The 20,266-nt window shown below is 41.0% G+C and overlaps 3 protein-coding genes and 1 long non-coding RNA gene across 7 annotated transcripts; all 4 read right to left on the reverse strand.

Moving 5' to 3' along the window:
- Window positions 1-586: 586 nt before the first annotated feature.
- Window positions 587-3,967, reverse strand: LOC119033814. The gene is made up of 3 exons (XR_005079378.1): window positions 3,560-3,967; window positions 1,162-1,257; window positions 587-1,048 (listed from the first exon to the last, which is right to left on the reverse strand). It is a non-coding gene; the product is annotated as an uncharacterized LOC119033814 (long non-coding RNA).
- Window positions 3,968-4,155: 188 nt separating this feature from the next.
- Window positions 4,156-8,084, reverse strand: dynll2a (dynein, light chain, LC8-type 2a). Of its 2 annotated transcripts, none has more exons than XM_037124356.1 (3): window positions 7,900-8,084; window positions 7,160-7,313; window positions 4,156-6,078 (listed from the first exon to the last, which is right to left on the reverse strand). In XM_037124356.1, exons 2-3 carry the CDS (start codon window positions 7,289-7,291, stop codon window positions 5,941-5,943), a joined length of 270 nt encoding a protein of 89 aa, XP_036980251.1. In that variant the 5' UTR covers window positions 7,292-7,313; window positions 7,900-8,084; the 3' UTR covers window positions 4,156-5,940. The 2 variants fall into 2 exon arrangements, with proteins under 2 accessions (XP_036980251.1, XP_036980243.1); XM_037124348.1 differs by having other exon boundaries at window positions 7,160-7,316; window positions 7,900-8,082.
- Window positions 8,085-9,488: 1,404 nt separating this feature from the next.
- Window positions 9,489-14,105, reverse strand: srsf1a (serine and arginine rich splicing factor 1a). Its single transcript, XM_037124336.1, has 4 exons — window positions 13,710-14,105; window positions 12,959-13,137; window positions 10,335-10,507; window positions 9,489-10,160 (listed from the first exon to the last, which is right to left on the reverse strand). The coding sequence occupies exons 1-4, from the start codon at window positions 13,895-13,897 to the stop codon at window positions 9,963-9,965; spliced, it is 738 nt and encodes a 245-aa protein (XP_036980231.1). The 5' UTR covers window positions 13,898-14,105; the 3' UTR covers window positions 9,489-9,962.
- Window positions 14,106-15,616: 1,511 nt separating this feature from the next.
- aldoca (aldolase C, fructose-bisphosphate, a) lies at window positions 15,617-20,248 on the reverse strand. 3 transcript variants are annotated; one of them, XM_037124313.1, is made up of 10 exons: window positions 19,900-20,244; window positions 19,041-19,178; window positions 17,899-18,044; window positions 17,583-17,794; window positions 17,437-17,491; window positions 17,191-17,351; window positions 17,025-17,108; window positions 16,744-16,918; window positions 16,452-16,651; window positions 15,617-16,367 (listed from the first exon to the last, which is right to left on the reverse strand). In XM_037124313.1, the coding sequence occupies exons 3-10, from the start codon at window positions 18,008-18,010 to the stop codon at window positions 16,275-16,277; spliced, it is 1,092 nt and encodes a 363-aa protein (XP_036980208.1). In that variant the 5' UTR covers window positions 18,011-18,044; window positions 19,041-19,178; window positions 19,900-20,244; the 3' UTR covers window positions 15,617-16,274. The 3 variants fall into 3 exon arrangements, with proteins under 3 accessions (XP_036980208.1, XP_036980221.1, XP_036980213.1); XM_037124326.1 differs by lacking the exon at window positions 19,041-19,178 and having other exon boundaries at window positions 19,900-20,248; XM_037124318.1 differs by lacking the exon at window positions 19,900-20,244 and having other exon boundaries at window positions 19,041-19,885.
- Between the last annotated feature and the right edge of the window lie 18 nt (window positions 20,249-20,266).

A 20,266-nucleotide genomic window follows, 5' to 3' on the forward strand; every position in this document is an offset into this window, starting at 1 on the left:
GCATATGCCCCCAGACACAGTTATCATGATCACTGCCATGATGAGTCAAATTAAACACACCTCAAAAATTATATCAGTTTTTTGCCTGTGAAGCAACCGAGGGACACATGAAAGCATTTCATTTGTTCAAATGCTTCACAGGGTCGAGTTCAGAGCTGCTTCAATGAATTAATATTAAAGAGATAATGTACTTCTCATGTATTCAGTGCATCAGAGAGATATATGTCTGTCCGTCTGTCTGTCTCTCAGTGAAAGACTGTGTAAGTGTATGAGGACAAGCTGTTATGTAACACTGTTTAATGGTGATGCAGTAATGTTTATTATGTAAGGAGAAGAAGAAAAAAACCCTGTTTGTTTATGGTTGTATCCATTTCTATGCCCTTAAGGAGAATGTCGGTGTCTTTTAAAAAAAGTTGCACTGGTGTCATTCCCTCCGGGGACATCGAGGACTTGTCCCCACCATAATCTAATCAGACGGTTTCATACTGATCACTGTGTCATTTGTCAAAAATGTTTCAAAACATAACTTACAGCACAAAGTGTTAACTGTCTGCACATCCCACGGTAGATGTAACATTGCAATTGTTCAGCTGACATGCTGTTGAAGCTGTGGATGTCACTCGGTCAGTGTCATTGTTTGTTTACTGCTTAATATACTGCTTAATATTATATCCTGCAGTAATTGTCTACTAGACCCAAATACATACGCCTAAAAACTGCTGATGTCGAGGACCACAGCTGTGCAGCTTTCACACCTGCAAAGGAAATTAACACTGAACACAAAGGAGAGACATTACAGGAGGGATGTTTATTCTCTTTGACATCACTTTTAAAAACCCACTTACCAACTTTACCAAACCCACTGTTTTATTATCTTTCATTGCATTTGATCATATTTTATTAAGTGATGCTTATACTTTCCTTTAAATGTACATAAAGTGCGTCATTACTCGTGTCCTTGGAGTAAGTTAAAGCTTCTGGTGTCCATTTTTCTTTCTTCAACCACTCCACATTTTCATTTTCAAGGATTTTCCACGCAGTTGATCTCCTGTGACAATGAAAACATGTATTTCAGCCTACACACTGTGTCATGCTGTCCCAATGCGTCCAGCTGCTATTAACATATTCATGTGGCACTTTTTATTCCCCCCCCCTTGTTACCGCCATCCCTGATGTTTCAGTCTGAGTCATTTGCCTCCGTGTTATGCCGGTGTTAAATCCGCCCACTGGTCATCTCACAGTCTATGTATGAGGCATCTGCAGAGCACAAACATTCACCGTATCAATGAGAGCTACGCTCCGAACAAAACAGGAGGATATTTTCAGCCTGAGCCAAAACAACAGCCTTTTTCTGGTGCGATACAGGTTATTAAAACAGTTTTCAGGGCCACCGTGTGAGGGGCTGAATAGAGCCGCATGAGAGCAAATGGATAAAAATATGTCGCACTAAAAGGGTCCTTTAAAGATCATTCATAGATCTGAATCTGAATATGCCGAATGTCTTAAATGAGAGCGTGAGATGCAGCTGAATTTGTGCATTAACACCGAAATTAAGTAATCAACCTGATTCGTGCGTTTGGAAGTTTTAGGGCCACAGTTCAGTCACACAAACTGAATTTTTTACCACTTTAATCATGAAACTTAATGTTCAAACCTGCCTCAGAATATGTAGTGTGAAAAAATATACCTATGTCTTTGAGGCAGCAGGGGTTAATTTGTTTGTCCAGGCCACTTATCTGAGCTGTCTATATGTGAATGTGCTCTGACCATGAATTACAGCTCTGTGTGGGAAGATGGATGAAGGCTGCCAGAGGCTACAGTATGAAAGAGAAGCAGGCAGGTATGTGGTGGGGGGGTGGGGGGTGGAGACGCTGACGGGAAAAACAACAGTGTAAAACATCAGTGAAGGTTTTGGTGAGAAAAAGGCAGACAATAAGCCTGTGACGCACGAGTGAATCTAAATGTAAGACCATCATGATACGTCCAGTTTTTATGTGAAACACGGCAGAAGAAAAATGCTTAGATTCTGACTGAATCCCAGGACATTAATGTGGTTAATCCAATTATTTTTGAGCTTCAGCGCTGCTCAGGGACGGGAATTGCAAAAGGCGTTTTCTAATATTTAGGCAAAGTCTTCTAGTTAACTCCACAGGGTATCCTATTTCACCCACTTTGACCTCAGTCTGTCTCTAGAAATTATTCATTAGTCACTTGTCCTTTAATTTGTCTGCTTTCTCGGCTCTGCTGGCTCTGCGTGCTCCTGCTTCTACAGATTTCCACTCACAGACATCACGTAACTTCGGACTGAAAACATTACACAAGTGAAACTCAACACTCCTACTGCTTCTGTCAATAAGAAAACAACCGCCGTGACACTGGAGCAGTGCAAAATATCTCCAGTGTTGCTCGTATAATGGGTTGTTCTGCAATCACAGTTCAAAGTAAAATCTGTAATCGTTCTATAATGACATCACATTGTAATGTACACCATTACATCAGCCCTCATCCAGATACATAATGTCTGGACTGAAGCTGACGTCCAACTTCTGCTCCTGTTTGTCTTCTGCACACAAGTGTTCGTGCCAACCAGCACCAGCTTCAAGTTCACTCTGACTTAAGGTTTGTTTACCACTAAGATCAGCTGACGTGGTGTTTAAACAGGGCTCTAGATGGCAAATTATTGGACACCACTAGTGTGTGTAGCCCTGATGGTAAAACAAAACAAAACAAACTAGTGTGGAAGGATGGGGACACTACAACACAGAGGCAAAAACATTTCTGACCAGTCTGAATGTGGTTGATTTGTAATACTTTGGACATGAAGGATGATTAAAGTGTGTTTCCTTGTGTGCCTTTTGAGGCTTTTGTGGCTGCAGAGGAAGCAGAGGAGTTGTTAATTTATGGTTAATTCTGATGTGATTTAAATGCAGCATCAGTGTATCACACAGATGAGTGTCTTGGCGAGCCGTATGGGCAACCAGCATAACACAACAGAGACTGATGTCACAGCTATGTAGTTTGTGCTCCTCATCTCTGAGTGAAGGTCTCACACTTGTTGCCATGGGTTGTTTTATTCAACACAAGACCACTTCAGCCTCAATGAATCCAACACCACGAGCACGGAAACAAGCGTAGCGTGTTCGTCTTTGTGCTATCCATTTTCCATTTCCACTCCATCTGAGCATAAAAGAATCATGGTCCTATTTTCTTCTTTTTATAAACCTCTTAATTACATGCTGGAAATGACTCAAGGTGGAGTTCAACTAAGCGTCTTGCAGAGTTTATGAGCAATCTGTTAATCTGAGGGCCTACAGTAGCTTCAATAATGGACTCATGTATTTGAAGCGTCCACACAAGGAATGTTATGAGATCTTAATTACCGTAAATAGATAACTTACATTACTTCATTGTGTGTCAATAGTAACTATAATTTCAGAAAATGCTTAAGAAGCCCAAGGTGAATTCCTGAGATTGCTTGTTTTGTCAGAAAATCAGTGTAAAATTAAAAAACATCTGGTTTAAAATTATATAAAAACAGAGAAAAGGAGAAAAATCTCACCTTGAAGAAGCAGGAAGCAGTAAATACTTCTTAGCTTTGGGCCAAAGTTAAACACACTGAAGAGTTTTGCCTCTATAATCGTACTGAAACAACCACTAGCGTATGGTGGCTAATGTTAGCATTCATTAGATAGTGCTGAGCAATAAGCATGACTCAGTTCCCAGACTATAGTACACCTGTCTGCTTGTGTCAGCTAATTGTTATGCTATCAATATGTTAGTCAACCGTTACACTGCAAATTAGCATTAGCCACCAGACTTTTACTGTTTGTGTTGTTAGCTGCTGTTTGGCAAATGTTAGTCAAAAGCTAGTGCCAACAGCTTGTTAGCCTAGCTGAGCATGTGGGGGAACCATATCCATCTTCTCGTCTAACTCTTGGAAAGAATACAAATAATAATTTCCCCCCAAATTATCACACATTTGTTTAAATATGAAGCTATTACCAGTCACCTGCTAGCCTAGCGTAGCATACAGACTGGAAAAAGGAGAAATAAGCTAGCTTGAGATGGCCCAAAGGTAAACACAAGTGTTGTGGATTTGTTTGTCCATCAACCACTCAATGTATGTTCACAATGACAAAATAAAAGGCCACAGTGTAATAAGTCAACAATTAATTTTTATTTTATCGAGTTTATACGATTTTGGTTCTGTAGCAACCTACTGGATAATTCTAATGAAGTGCAATTGTACTCAAGCCGGTTACAGTTGAGAGCAATGACAGGCACACGTTTTGTGCAAAATTGAACAGCATTGGAACGGCTCCTACACATACACAGCAAAAATACATGCCAGAGGAAAACAATACTAAAATCAGTTTACATTGACAATAGTTAGGAAGACTTCCCGCAGACACAATGTCTATCCAAGCTAACACTTGTGAGTAACACATTTCACCCATTGTTGGATTATGGGAGATAAAAACTGAGCAAACATTCAGTCTTTACGCACGGCGAGAAATGTGTGGTGTTATCCACCTCCGGGGACTGAATCCCTCCAAACCTGCCCTCCCAAAGAACACGTCTCATCACAATCCAAACATTGTGCATTGCCATTTCAAACTAATTATACTGACATGACAAAATGAAATCCTAAAATCACTGTGCTAGACAAGAGATACACCTGCTTGCAGTTGCTTAATTAAGAAGTCCCAACTCCAATGTCTGGCAGTACACTTGCGATGCAAATAATAAAAGGTTAGGGTTAATGCAACTGGAACGTATTACAAGACGACACGACCATCTGAAACACAGGGGTGTTGGTAGCCTCAGTAGAGTTGCCTGCAGATGTTTTTTTGTTTGTTTTTTTAATCGATATCACCTTCCTAGCTTTACAGCAATTACTGGGACAAGACACACACTGGCTCAGTCCAATATCTACATACTCAAAAGTGAAAGTTAAATGAATTATCTAGCTTCAAAATGAGCTTTCATTTCTATCTGATGACGGCAGAAGAAACGGTGATTATTGTCCTCCAAACATGCAGAAACACAGGATTAAAAGAAATAAATCTAGGTAGGAGACGGGAGATTTTGGTAACAAAGTCTGCAGTGTTGTTACCTGAACATTACAGGCTAAGGTCTGTGTGTGTGTGTGTGTGTGTGTGTGTGTGAGCTGTGTTCGCTCCGTCGTCCCTCACAGTGTAAATCTAAGAACAAACATCCCTGGAAATGCTTGCACTGGCTTGTGTTGGTTCCAAAGTGTCAAGTGTGTTGGATGTTGTGACATCTGTTTTTCTGAACACGGCTGCTAAAATTTCACAGCAGTGGGAGTTGTTTTTATTTTTCTAATCGAAAAAACGTTAAAGGTTTTGTTTTTTGTTTTTTTTTTGCATCTACAGACAACAGAATTATTTTAAATAAGTAAGACCGCAGTAATAAAGTGAACTCATGCTGTGTGTTCCCGACTGAAGAAGTAACGACTGTTTCTGCCCCTTTAAAACCAGCTTCCTTTCATATTCGCACATTAAGATCTTGATGATGAATTGTTTAACTGGTGCACGTGGTATGATTTTACCATCTAACCCGACAGATGGAGTCTCATAACGGGTCTGGGGCAATGCCACTCGTGAAGGAAAGCAGATGCACCACTACATTCTACAGCTTTCCTTTATTATACAATCAAGGGCCACGTTGAAATCTTTCACAACCTAGAATTTTAACAGCATCAACAAAAACTACTTCAGTTGCATTCAAATGGCAACTATCGAAAAGTAAACTTACTGTAACATACATATTAAATAGTGTATAGTCCATGCAATTGCGCACGGCCGGTTTTGCATCGTTATGGTATGTCGTTATTAGTGTATGGGAGACATCAGCCACCAGTGCATTTCCGATTTAGGTTTCAGGGAGAAGAACTCCTCAACACCCATCAGAAACTTCTCAGCCAGACTTGAAGAGCAAGATGGCCACTTGGCCCAAGTAGAAGTAAATGAAATGCTTTGTCTCGTGGGTGACGTAGCTGCCAAAGTTCCTCCCGACGATGCAGTGCCAGGTGGGGTTGTACTTCTTGTCAAATTCCTGAAAAAGGTGAAAGAAAAAAAAAAGAAAGAGAGAGGATCGGTGAACACCAAATGAAAATCAATGAAGAATCAATGGTGGCAATCTGCAAATCAATACCTTTACCACAACCCAGGCTGAGGCTACCATGGAGGATACTGAGGCGACCACTATCAATTGATCTGCTGATTAATTTATGGATTACTTATGTTGGGTACAAAATGTCAGAAAATAGTACAAAATGCTCATTTTAATTCTGGAGACTTCGATTACTGTGTTTTAAGAGTCGCCAACCAAAAAATGATTTAATAGATAAATTACAATAGTCATATTAAGCAAGACAAAGCAAATGTATTTGCATAGGGAATTCAAAGTGCTTTATATATATATATATACACACAACACAAACAATAATCAAAAAAGAAAATGACAGAAACAGTAATGGCAAGCTAGCTTGGCTTGTTAGTCACCTGTAAAGCACTTTGTTTAGCGCTACCTGTATGAAGGTTGGAGTAGTAATATATAGATTAAGTATTAGTATATCGACCGGATGGAACTTTTAGATAATTGCAGATTTTAAAGTGATTACTTTATCAGTGAAGTTGCACTGATTTCTTGATTTGCCTCCATGTCAAAACTGACACATTTGAGAGATTATTGTGAAAATCAAAAAATGTGTTATTTATTTTGTGTGTCTATCAGCTGATCTGTGGTATCTGAATGTCTCACTCCCTAATATTTACATGTGCACCACCTCCAAAAAAAAAAAAAAATACCGATATTTTAGATATTTTAATATATCATATTATTGAACCCCTATCTCTAATGTTTGGAAGTCAGTGCCTGTAAAACAAACACATATATATAGATACACTCTTTTTGGTTTGAATGTTCATTATCACTACACATGGGGGGCGCTTGTGGACTCCTGACCTCAGTGCTAATAAAATCCTGGTTACGGCCCTGATCACAAGAGCCTCCGTCTCCACACTGACCAAAAATAGATCAGAGAATAAAAAAGGCTGTGATTTTGCAGATCATGTGCCAATGATGTAAGCCCACAAGAGCCCCACTCGGATCCATCCCGTGCGTCCTGTCTCACCTTCTTGATGTAGGCTGCGATGTCCTTCTCTATGTTGTACTTCTCCATGGCCTGCGTGGCACAATCCACCGCGTCCTGCTGCATGTCCTCGGACATGTCCGCGTTCTTGATCACAGCTTTCCTGTCAGTCATGGTTGAGGATGATGATGGTCGCCTGCTGGGGGAGGAAGGAAGGAAGGAGCACGTTCACTCACACAGCACCGCACTGAAAATTAACACCGCACGTGGTGATGGGGATGTTTTTTTTTTTTTATTTAGGCCAGCCGGATCAACGCAAACATCATTTTTTACGCAGACGACTGGCCGCTTGGCACCACGTTTTTTTTTCTTCCCTCTCTCATCCGCACTGATTCATGATCATAACTCACAGCCCGTGGGGTTTAATTTATGTTCCCAACTTACACGATGACTTCAGCTTTTGCATAGATTGGCTGCGAAACTTGATACAGGTGGAGTTAAATTACTTGGGCAAAATCACTTTCGGGTAAAAGCAGCTTCTGCATCAGGAGGGCAAAAGAAAAGTACCAACAAACGGATGAATAATCACGTGCACAGGACAAGATACGCTTTGTGTTATCGACATGTACACGTCTGGGCGGTCGAAATGCTTTAGGACATACAGTAAAAACACAAGCTCAACAACACGATGAGAAGAAACTCGAATCAGAAATGTGTCAAGACATGCAAGTCAATCTTTCTCACATTACCAAAAAAAAAATAAAAAAAAATCTGCAACTCACCTTTCCTGGAGCCGCTTGGAAACACTTCTGTCCAAGAAACAAAAATATGTATTTGACCAAACCAAAGAGAGGGGGGCCAAGGTTTAGATGATGCTGCGGCTAATTGCTTTTTAAAGATTTACACAATAAGCATGTAGGTAGGTTGGCTCTCTGCTGTGCTGCTCTCACGAAGCCCCGCCCCTCTGCTGCATGCTGCGCCCTGCCATTGGCTGAGCCGCAGCCTCCCCGCGTGTTGCAAGCGTTTTTCTCCAGCTCCTGTCTGCCGGCATCTTATTTCATCCCACAATGCATCATTCACAGTATACAGCACTGGCCGTGGGCTAAGGGGAAACGAGACCTTGGCTGCAGGTAGGTATCGTTTGGCTGCGAGAGCACACTGGCTTTTCTCATCAGTCACCGTCACAGCTGAGACACTGGAGCTGTGAACATATGATCCGTGTTGTGTTGGTGTGTTTATTCATTTTAAAAGGGGGAATATAAGCAGCCAAATATCTTTGGTCCAGTGCTCAGATGATTTTATCTTTGCAAATGCATGATTTCTTATATCATATTTAAATTTCATGAACAGAAAACAAAGCTTTTAAAGTGAGTCACATGTGGTGGGTTTGTGTTTCAAATAACGACAAACTGAAAGTGTCCCGGTTTGAAAATGTTTTTTTTTTATTGAAAATGCTAAGAGAAAAAAAAAAGAAAGATTAAGCAGTAAAGTAAAAACATACAAACTACTTTCCCAAATAAAACCCTCAACCCAACCGCCCCAATTTATTATAATTCCTTCATACCAGGCATCTACGACTCCATCCTTTGATCCAACTTCCTGGTCCTCTGTTTTCGTTTTCTTGTAAAATAAAGCCATTATCACTGAAAAACTTTAAAATAGACATGGGGGGGGGGCCTAAAAAGAAGTTGCTCTGGGACTCCCGTTAATTAGTTCTGAATTCAACTCTCATTTGAATCCTGGAAAACTGCTCCCGTTTCCGAGCATCCATCCTTTGCCTATCCCTTCCCTAATCGATCCACTCATCCAGCTCCAAGGATTGGGATCCACTGAGCCACTCCTCCAATCAAAACCTTGAAATACCAGGAAGAAAATCAGAGGCAGACTGTTAGAATAAAATGTCAAGATTTTTGGGCCTAATTATGTTTTTTTGTTCAGTTTTGAGCACTCATTGTCAGATCAAGAAAATAAAAAAAAAACGCCACTGAGCACAAAAACTCCCTGAAGTTAAAACATTTTAACCAATGAGGACATTAAAGTTAAAAGCGGGACGCTTTAGCAACAAAGCAGTGACTCAGAATTTTCTTTTTTTTTTTTACATTTGACAGCAAAGATGTTACACTTACATCACAACACTTGATCTAGGACTGCTTATTCTGTCACAAGTCAGAGTAGCATGTTAAAAATTGTATATATATATTTATATAACAAAGTACAGCACATATGGCTCTGTTAAATGACATGCATGACATGGAAACCTATCAAAAAAAAAAGTTCAATTTATGGAATATGAAGCGTACCATTGCCTCGACCTGATTGCTCCTCAATTAGATGTCCTATCCTGACCATACAAATGAAATGTGCTCCACAATGGTTTTATTCCAAATCACTTTAATCCTTCTCTTCAGATGTCTAAAGGAAGACACAAGGGTAAAATACAGTTAAGCATCGGGCTCCCCAATTCAAAAAACAGCCCACCCCCACATTTCCAATGAGAAGCTATTTTTTTAAAAAATTAAACAAAGACAAAACTTATTTCAATACTTGCAAAAACGTTGAGTGCATGTGATAACGGCTCAAGGTTTTTGAAGTTCAACACAGCACAATTTCTATTGCAAAAGTTGAGGACAGGAAGAAGGGGGGGAGAGAGAGGGAGAAAACAAAAGGACAAAGCAGCTGGAGAGGGTGAAAGGGGGAGTACATCTACATACCAAGATCATCCACAAGGACATCGGGACATGAAATGCAAAAATTAAAAATCAATTGCTGACATCCGGAGAAACTGATAAGAGGTAAAAACAGGAGGGTGTACATCAAAAGGGCAAAACATCGGTGGTAGAAAGGTTTAGGAACGGGAGCGAGAGCGGCTGTGACGAGGCGAGTAGCGTGGTGATCCTCTGCCACGGCCACGGGAATTGCTCCGGCTGCGGCTGGCGCTGCGACTGCGGCTCCTGCTCCGGCTGCCACGGCTTCGGGAGCGTGATCTTCCGTAACTTGGGCTGCGGGGACCGTCTAATTTCACACGAATGTAAGCAGTCTCTCCCTGGCAGACACAAGAGAACTTGACATTGAAAAGACAACATTCCTTCTTATGGTGGAAAAACCACAGATGGACATGAGGGCCAGGTGTTGCTTCAAACGTGTCAGCATTTCCTCAAGTACTCACCTCGGCACAGCAAAGAAACATTATCCATGACGATCAAATCAGTACACATACCTCATGTGAGCGGAATTTGGTGTTGTCCAGCTTTCGAACGGCATAGGTCATGTCTTCTTTGCGCACAAACTCTACAACTCCAGTTCCATCTCTGAAAACGTCGGCGTAGCACACGTCGCCTGCTTCACGCATGTGATCCTTCAGGTCCTGCCAGCTGCCACTCTGAGGGAGTCCTGAAACACAGAGACAAAGTTTTGTCAGCTGGCGTGTGGTGAAATTTAAAGATCTGCTTTATGGGCCAACATTTGAAATGTTTGTGAGAACCAAGCAGCTCATTTGTTTATCCAAATCAGAACCGCAGGGTTACATAACACAGGAGAGGTCTCACAATGCAGGTACTAGTTTAGCTTGAAGACAAATATTTTAACACTGATCTTGCTTGTGCTGTTTATTATAAACATTAGTATGAACTGTAGCAAAGTAACACGTTACACTGTTATTTACTAGTAATTTATACTGTATTATTTAGTACATGTCATGTGTTGTCTTTAGGATGCTTGACAACATTTCTATGTTTTTTTTGCCAAGGAAACATATTTCTTGACAACAAATATATATTATAGATCATTCATTCAGGCTTGCATCCACAACAGAATGTAGGACCACACTGGTTACATTATTGCAAAATATCTACTCAAGTAACTTATTTACTTGCATTCTTTACATTACATTTGATCCTATTTACTTTCACTTTGCATTTTGTCAGTGTCTCCCTGCATTAACTAGCAGCCAAATCCCTGTGTTGCATTATTTTTTGGGATCAAATATATTCACAAAACACAACATACAATTCAGACACTTCTCAATATTAAAAAGTGAAACACTAAATGATCCCAGTATCACTTACTAATTTTGAGTAGTGTAAACTGACTCAGTCAAATGTGTTTAAAACATCCACATTTAATAAAGTCTATTTTGCTGTCCTTTATTATGTAGAGCACTTCAATCAAAACCAACAAAGGGGTGGGACAATAAAAGGTCTGATCACGCATTTAAAAAACACAATAGACTGATCACGCCGAGTGATCATTATTCATTAATTACGAATATAGATTACTGAGAAAAATCCTTCCATCATTACTCAAAAAAAGCTGTTTAACTCACAAATGTACTGTCTATTGATTTCCTGATTCATTCGTTGATAGGTTGACTTTGATTTGAATTGCCTGGGCCGATCCTGATGGCACATTGTACACAAAAACAAAGTAAAGTCAAGAGTGTGTAAATACTCTAAACTACACGACAGGGAGACGAGGTTACCACCATTCATTCAACTTTAACACTACTCAGAATTAGTCAGGGATATTGAGATATTCTAATGTTCATTGTTTAGTCTTGGACATATCTGAATTTTTATTCTGTAATACTTTTGGTCCCCCATCTCAAAAAGTGACACATTTCATTTGACTTTTATTGCTTATCAATGCACATGTATATATGCACCCATATCCCATTATTCCTAACTCAATTTATGTGTATATCTGTGCTGAAAGACATTATGACCTATTGTTAATTACTGCTACACTTTCTCTGGTTTGTTTTTACACACACACACACACACACACACACACACACAAAAAGATGTAGCCCCCGAGGCATAAAAAATATTTGTTTTCAGTATGCAAGGTTAAAATGATGTCAGTGCAATTTCGCTTTTCATTTTGAACTTTTTAAAAAGTTTCATTGTGTAGTTTGGGCGACATTTCAATCAGAAGAGAAATAGCTTCATTGACTTATTCATTCTCATTCTTCATGACCGAAGACACTGAATTAACAAAATTGACCTTAAAAAGTAAAAAAACAATTTCATGATGTTTTACTTTCTTTATATTTGGCGGACCCAGCCAACTTTCTAGCCTTTCGTCTTCAAACCTTGTTCTGGGAACACCATTTTCCTATGATAACAGCTTCTTTCTACAGTTATAGAAAAGATAAATACTTGTGCAGTTTGTATTACTACCTTCTCAGTATCGTAAATATCAAAAAACGAGTCTCAATTTCTTCTCCAAAACTACACTGTGCCGCTTTAATAAGTTGACATTCTCCTACATAAAAAAGGGGCAAAGTGTAGTTTTGGAGAACATTTACAATATTAAATGAGATAATAATACAAACTGAGAAACATTCATTTTTTCCATAGCTGAATAAAAGGAGCTGTTGTCAGAGGAAAAAAAAAACACTGTTTGGAGTTAGAAATGTGGCAGTGTCCACCACAGCAAAGTAAAACAGCACGAAGTTGCGCTGTCCATAAAGGTCAATTTGTTTATTCGGTTTATTTAATCATGAAAACACCAGGAGAGTTTGTTTAGGCATAAACAAAATCAGTCTAGATAAGAACAGTCTTTATTATACCTATGACCATCAGGATAATATTCTAGATCACAATTACACTACTCAAAAGTAGTTAGGAAAATCAGGATATGGGTGCATACATGGATATTCAATTAAAGCTGCAATCGCCCCATGCTTGGTTTGTTGTGAACTGGTCGCACAAGTACACTGCCTATTAAAGTTGCATTCAGCTAAACAATCTTTCAGACAGCAGTCCGAGGGCTCGTCTCCTACAATAACAACAATCTGATTTAACAGTCAAATAAGTGAGCGAGTAGTGTTTGCACGCTTACCCGACACAATGACCCTGTACTCCGAGCGTCTGGATGGAGGGCCGTATCTCCCTCTAGGAGCTCCGCCGATCCCTCCGAACCCGCCTCTTGAGCCCCGGCCGCTCCGGGGAAACTCCACACGCAGTCTGTACCCGTCGTAGTCATAACCATCGCGTCCATAAACCGCATCATCGGCGTCCCTGTTGACAGACCAGTTTGCACATTGGCACAAGGAGGGCTGCGAGCTGTCGACATTCACATGCTGAGAGACTGCTATCAGACACCGTCAGCCATGTTAGCAGCTAGCTTGATCTGGTTCGCTAATCCGCCTTGCAGACGTGCTCACAACTATTGAAATTTGACTTCAATGTCTGTATATTTCATAGTTTATTTCTCATTAGCTGCACAGAATGCACGCTGAAATGAATATTGCACATCCAAGCGTAACGTTGTGAGTACGTTAACTTATCCAAGTTACAAGCTGCACACAAGACATGGGGTGTTCGTGTCAAATACACTAGCACACCATTGAGGACAAACATAAGCACAGAAGCGTTGTGTGCGAAAGGTAAAGTTTGTTAAAAAGAACAGGTTGAAATGCAAAATCGAAAGCAAAAGCGTACACACACGCGACGTTTCCTTACTAGAGCGTTCTGTATGGGTGACCAGGGAATAGTCTGAGCCCGCCAGTAGTGTGTAAGCACATGAGTTGGTTAGCCACACAATAGGGCTGCCTCGGCCTGACAAGCTAGCTGTTAGCCTAGCTCCTCACCTGGGGTCTTCGAATTCAATGAAGGCGAAGGGCGGCCCCCCTCTCCTGTTCTTCAGGTCGATATCTCGAATTGTCCCGTATTTGTAAAACACGTCCTCCACATCTTTCGTGCGAATGTCGGGAGGAAGGTTGCCCACGTAGATTCGACAGTCGTTGTTTCCAGCAGGGCCTCGCACAACACCCGACATGTCCGCTAACGGTTAGCTGGCTTCGTGAGAATAAGGGTAACGGTTTCTTCTTCTTCTTCTTCTTTGCGGTCCTCAACAAGATGGCGGAGCGACACAGAGATTACACTCCAGGCGTCTGCAGGTCGTCCGATCGGAGAGGACAAAGCGCTGAAATTGGCGCCGTTTCGCGCTGCAGTGTGCAGAGTATTTACTGGATCCACGGTACTGTAAACGAGGCGCCCTCCTCTCTTTTTTTTCTTCAGGAGCCGCACTCCTTTACCGAGGCATTCATGAGGACCGGAAACACCGCAGCCACAGTGGACACATCCGCCTTACGAAATAGTCCGCGAGTTGTCAAGGTGCAGCGCTAACAAGTGTTTCTTTAAAGGAGCATTATGTAGTTTTAATCTTCATTGACCGATTTTTTTATGCATAAACTAACTGCACTAACAATGCAATTTCCATACCAAAATACAGTATATTACATAATATGTATATACAAATCTATTTCTATTTCTCGCCTTTTTAATATATTGTATATTAGTATAGTATATATTAGTATATTGTCACATTTTTTTTACTATTATTATAATCTACTCTTAAATTGACTCGTCCTTTGGCTGCTGTGACGCACACATGTTGTTGTTTGCAGGACTAATAAAGGAATTCTGATGAACAAAATTATTATCAAACTCTTCATGTCACACTGAATAAACAAACAGTTTAAAGGACAATTTCACACTGTTTAACTTCTTATATATGTGGCAGAACCTGCTACCTTTCTAGCCTCAAACGGTGTTCTGGGTAGTGTTGGGGGTGATTTGTGAAGTAACTTCAGATTTTTGTTCTGCAATTCAAATAATCAGTTTTTCATAAAAGTGATCTGTAACTGGAATATATGCTGTATTTTCTTTTCCTACTACATTCTTGAAATCTCAGATTCTTTTTTTTAATGTGGCTCTGAAACTTACTTGTTGCTTTATGAGGCCTATACACACTGTAATCGTTTGTATGTGTTTTGAAAAATAATGCTTTTACCGTTTCTACGTCAGCACTCATTACAGTTTCTTTAGTTGTCCATCCATCCATTTTCTTCCGCTTATCCAGGGCCGGGTCGCGGGGACAGCTGTCTGAGCAGGGACACCCAGACTGATTGTGGGCCGTAAAGAAGGCTACAAAATGACGGTCACCTCAACACATTCAAAGATACATGTCGTCGAGTTGGCTATACACGGTGTGGACAACATGTGCAATGAGTCACAAAAGGGTTTAACCGTAATATTTGGTCCCTTCAAGTAGTTTGATTTTCTTTGCAAAAAAGTGAAGAAGTGCCCCTAACTTTTAAATAAACAATAAAGCAAAATGTAAAATAAATGATATTGTATCAACATCTCCAATAACCTTAATTAGATAGTCAGACCAATAAGCAGTTTTTGGGGCTGATAACGACATTAGTGACTAAAATATCCTTATATTGACATATCAGACACATTTACACACATTTTACAAGTTTACAGTACATTTTACACATGAAACAGTTTCACACTCGTCTGCACTGCTTGCAGATTTTCCATATTTTGTGAAATTGGTGAATTTGTTTTCTTAATTTGGTTGTGTTTTATCTTTTTGAGCTCTCAGGGCCACCGTCTCTACTGACAATGAGACTGAAACATCAAAACTGTCATATAATAGGCGACCTGAAATTCATGTTCTCAGGTGAAACAAAACTCCACACCAGACTCAACCTGAACACTCTTTTATTGTTTGAATGCTTACATTTGAACTATCAGATTATTAAACACTGACACTATTAGAGAAGACTATTCAGAATGACAACACACAGGAATCACATTGTGCTGTAAGTACTTTCTTCCTCCTGCAAATTAGCTTGAAGGTAATTTTGATGCAATATTTCTAACTGTGCACGGCCACTAACAAAACCAAAGTGCACACTCACACAGAGAAGCTTCAAAGAGATACTGCCACGAAGTTGTACGTCAGAGATTCACTATTTGTAATCAGCTTTGCTGTGATGCAATCTAACATCATTGCTCTGCAGTTAGAACTTAGGATGCATGGCACACAACAGGTTAGTATTTGTGATGCGAAGCAGCAGATGCAGGATTTTAAAGCTTTAATTGTGGCACTGTCACAAGAGCGAACTGTTCATCTGAAACAAAAGTAAAGCAAACATCTCTCACTGGATTCATGCATTAGAAATACCCAAAGGCCATGTTCTGATTGTCCTCATTTGTCAAGGCAAGAAAACACGCTGTTGCATGTAACATCAACACGAGTGTCAGAACGTTGAACTAGCTAAAAGGTTTACATTAACGCTTCCTCATTGTTATGTTAATGAAACAACACAATGCTGATTGAAATGTGGCGTCTCATCTGCTCAGTATGCGTGACAGGAGCCGTAGCTGCGGTGGCAGACATCGCTGTTTTTATCACCGCTTGGGTATTTCCCCTGACATGCCAGACTGTTGGCCTGTGGACAGAGAGGACATGAAACACTGGTTAGTGGGAGAGTAAAGGATTAATCTTCTGACAGTAACAGACAGACGTGTAGTACCTCCGCTCTCTTGATGAACTGCTCGGTGGCGACTTTCTCGTTCTCTTTGTGTCCTCTCCAGGCTCTGAGCGCAGACGCCTGCAGGGCTCGACCGAAGGAGAACGTTAGGACCCAGGGTTTGGCCAGAGGGCAGTTGTTGATGGCGTTCAGGTGGATGGAGGCCTCCTCCTCACTCTGACCACCTGAGAGGAACGCCACTCCTGCAGGGAAGAGAAAAGAAATGTTTCATTCTCATTCTGTCCCTGTAAACTTCAAACCTGTCAGTGTGAAATCCCCCCCCCCCTCGGCTTACCTGTGACCGCCGGGGGAACTGTGCGGCGCAGGGCAGTGATGGTCGCCATAGCAACCTCCTCTGGGCTGTACTTGGTGGAGCAGCTGTGTCCGCCAGTGACCATGTTGGGTTTGAGGAGAGTGCCTTCCAGGTACACGTGGTGGTCCGACATGGCTTTGTACACAGCAGTCAGGACCTGCAAAGACAGTTTGGTGCATCTTGGAGGTTATTCATCCCTTCCTCTGCTCTTCACTGTTATAGCAATTTCACACACCCATGCACATGCAAATAGAAAAACCCGCCTTCTCAGTGATGTACTGGCTGCGTTTCAGGTCATGATCTCCATCAGGCAGAATCTCCGGCTCTATGATGGGCACGATGCCATGCTGGCCCGAGAGAGGAGAGATCATCAGAACAAGACAAAGATGTGCAAAGAAGTTATTACACCTTGTTATACTGGGCCCTGACCTGCTGGCAGATACTGGAGTAGCGTGCAAGAACATTTGCATTCTCTGCTATAGCCAGTTTGGATGGATTGGTGTCACTGATTTTGAGCACGCAGCGCCACTTTGCAAAGACGGCTCCATCCTTTTTGTACTGGGCACAGCGCTCTGACAGTCCATCGAGGCCTATGGGAAGAGGTTTAAAAAACACATCCATTAATTGTCTTGTAACATATGAGCGGGTGACTAAAGCAAAACTGACACGCCTGACCCTGTGTGGTGGTTTCTCCAGAAGTTCCTGCCAGGGGGACGACACCCTTGTCCACCTGTGGAATGAGAATCAGAGGATCGTCTCCCATTCTTGATCAGAAAATCAACCTTAAGATTAACGAGGGCTGGTGTGACTTGATACTCCACCTTGACGCCGACCAGGATGCCCCTGTCCCTGATCATCTTTACGAAGGACACGCCATTATCAGAGTGCTGGTAGAGCGTCTCGTGGAAGAAGATGACCCCTCCGATGCAGCTGTTGATGCGCTCGTCCGCGCTGAAGAGAATCTGCCTGAACTGTCTGCGGTTCTCCTCCGTGTTCTCCACGCCGACCTGGGCCAGACGCTTGGACATGCTGCCTGTGATGAACACATGTTATACAGGACGTTAGTGTGCACTCTTTGGACTGCCCTTTTGATGGCATACATGTGCTCCAAAGTTAGACAGAGAGAGAGCTACAGACCCACAGACTCGTCCGCAGCCAGGATGCCCTTCCCTGGAGAAACTATGCGTAGAGCAGTCTCATGCAGCTCCCTCTTCTGAGCCTCGGAGAGTGTGGGGACCTGGTGCGTCATCCTGACTGAGTGATTGTCCTTCAGCCCACAGCCTCTGGTAGAAGATGTGACCTCATGATTGTATTATTCACACATTAACAACCACATTAAGCTGGATATAATTCATCCATGAAGCTTGTTAAAGCAAATAATGTCTTAAGTCTTTAGTCGCTCATGTCAGCTTCTGTAGACACAGTTCTCAAAAATATGAACCCCAATCAAATGTCAGGGTTTAAAGCCAACAGTAAACCATTGAGATCACAACTGTTAAATAAAGGAAATAATAGACTGATTACTTTAATATCCTGTGATGGTAGGTCACAGAAATAAAGCCACTTGTAATTCACCAAATATCACCATTTTAATAAGATGATATAGGATATTATTAATAGTCTTCTTGAGGTCTCCTGTGGTAAAATTCACATATATTCACTCATAAGAATGTTCACACCTTGCCTAAGACTTCTATTGAATTTAAGTATTGTTTGTTAAGTAATTACTTTATAAAGGTTAAATGTAAAGGGTCATACTTAATGCAGTGTTTTTCTTTTTCACGTTGAGTCGATCTGTATACATTTAATGATAGTATAACATAATAAACAATTTGAAATGCATCCCATTTATTTATAATACTTGGCTAATAAACACATTTTGTTTAGTAAATTAAATATAGTCACATTAAGGAAACATGACAGAAAGATTTGCATTAAATATGACGCTTCATATTGAAGTGTAGGTAGAAAATGTACATTTAATAACAAATCTGAAGTTTTTTAGTGGAGAGTAGCACAAGAAACAGGCTAAAGAGGTAGAGAACAGATACATAGATGCCAAAAGTAAAATGAAGGCAATGATTTCTTATCATGTGTCGGGTAAGCAAAATAAAAAGTCATAAAAAAAAAGGACTTAAATTAGATCAAATATAAAGTCGTCTTTTAATACTCAGTCGTCTCCATTGAGTTCAGATCAACTTGATGCAGTTGCAGTGAAGTTTTTTTAAAAAAAAGTAATTAAAGAGATAAGAAGGGATCTGAGTGGTAAAAGTCCTCACCTGACAAAAAGTGAAATGTGTCCCGTCCTCTGATGAGATGAACACTGACGGAGACTCCCCGTCAGCTCTAGTTTGTATCCAGCTCAAGTGTGTCACACCTCAGAAGCCTCCACCCCTGGGCGGCGCTTGCACACCCACCTTCGCCCCACATAAATTAGAAGATTTCTGATGATTCACTCTTCTATTAAAATAAAGTGCCTTTTTTTGTCACACAGTTGCTTCTTTTTAAAGCTGAGACATCCTCTTAGCATTAATTCAGTCACTTTGTGTTTAATAACTCAAACTAGTGCTTCTAAACTTGCAGTGTTGATGTTAATAAGATGTCGACTGATTCAAGTTTTTCATACATACTATACAAAATATTACTTTAGATTGAGCTCCATATTCAGTCTGATTGTGAATTAATAAATGTATTCTGTCAGCACCCTCTGCGCCTATAGCAACCCAATTTAAGCGTCCAACCGTCCCCCCGTGGCGTGCTATTTTTATTTTAATTAGTAAAAATGGGCCCTGAGGAAAGTTTCAAGTCTCCTGATGATTCGGTCGGCCTTCACCCTCCAATTCACTGGAGTGTTTCAGTCTCAGAGCAATTCATGCACTCGGTGTCTTCCTTTAAATTGTAAAAGAAGCGTGTCGGAAATAGAAATCATTTCCAGGTTCCACTCAATGTAAATGAACAGGCCCAAATTAGACCCAAAAATTAGGTCAGCGAAATCATTTCCCGTTTTGAGGAAAGGATTTTCAACCTTTTTCCTCCCTCTACGAGTCACTGGCTGCTGTTTGAGAGCTCAAAAATGTAGTTGGCTAGTTTCAAAACCCTAAAAAAGGAAATTAAATGATGCATAAACAGGATCATTACCATCTTTGAGGTGAAATCCTGATGAGTTTAAGTCTTGCTGAGTTAAAGTTGCTGAGTTATGTTCCTCTGCATCGGTTCGGTTCAAGCTGCGTTCAGGAAACTGCATGTTTTCTGTTGTGTGTCGCGTTATGTAATGCCACTGTTTGGTTGGACTCAGTGGGACGACTCTCCAGCATTTCAGGGGACTCCTTTCTTCACTATTGTGGGTCAGTGTGCCTCGGAAACTAGATATGGGTCAATGGACTGCCTGCCACTATACAGCCACAACACAGACATGGTGGACCTGCCTAAGACAAGGGCCTGAGAGGGAATTCAATGTCAGGAGGCAGCGGGGAGGAGGAGTCGGTGCTCTCCCATTCAGGAGATA

Source organism: Acanthopagrus latus, chromosome 2 (genome assembly GCF_904848185.1).
Source record: "Acanthopagrus latus isolate v.2019 chromosome 2, fAcaLat1.1, whole genome shotgun sequence".
NCBI lineage: Eukaryota > Metazoa > Chordata > Actinopteri > Spariformes > Sparidae > Acanthopagrus > Acanthopagrus latus.

Coding starts and splice junctions, on each gene's coding strand:
- dynll2a (XM_037124356.1), bottom strand. CDS start 7,291: ATGACTGACAGGAAAGCTGTGATCAAGAACGCGGACATGTCCGAGGAC. Junction 6,079..7,159: donor TCGCAGCCTACATCAAGAAG/GTGAGACAGGAC, acceptor CACCTTTTTCAG/GAATTTGACAAGAAGTACAA.
- aldoca (XM_037124326.1), bottom strand. CDS start 18,010: ATGACGCACCAGGTCCCCACACTCTCCGAGGCTCAGAAGAGGGAGCTG. Junction 17,795..17,898: donor GGCTGCGGACGAGTCTGTGG/GTCTGTAGCTCT, acceptor TGTTCATCACAG/GCAGCATGTCCAAGCGTCTG. Junction 17,352..17,436: donor TGGAGAAACCACCACACAGG/GTCAGGCGTGTC, acceptor CTCTTCCCATAG/GCCTCGATGGACTGTCAGAG.
- srsf1a (XM_037124336.1), bottom strand. CDS start 13,897: ATGTCGGGTGTTGTGCGAGGCCCTGCTGGAAACAACGACTGTCGAATC. Junction 10,508..12,958: donor GTACAGGGTCATTGTGTCGG/GTAAGCGTGCAA, acceptor TCTGTGTTTCAG/GACTCCCTCAGAGTGGCAGC. Junction 10,161..10,334: donor CCAAATTCCGCTCACATGAG/GTATGTGTACTG, acceptor TGTGTCTGCCAG/GGAGAGACTGCTTACATTCG.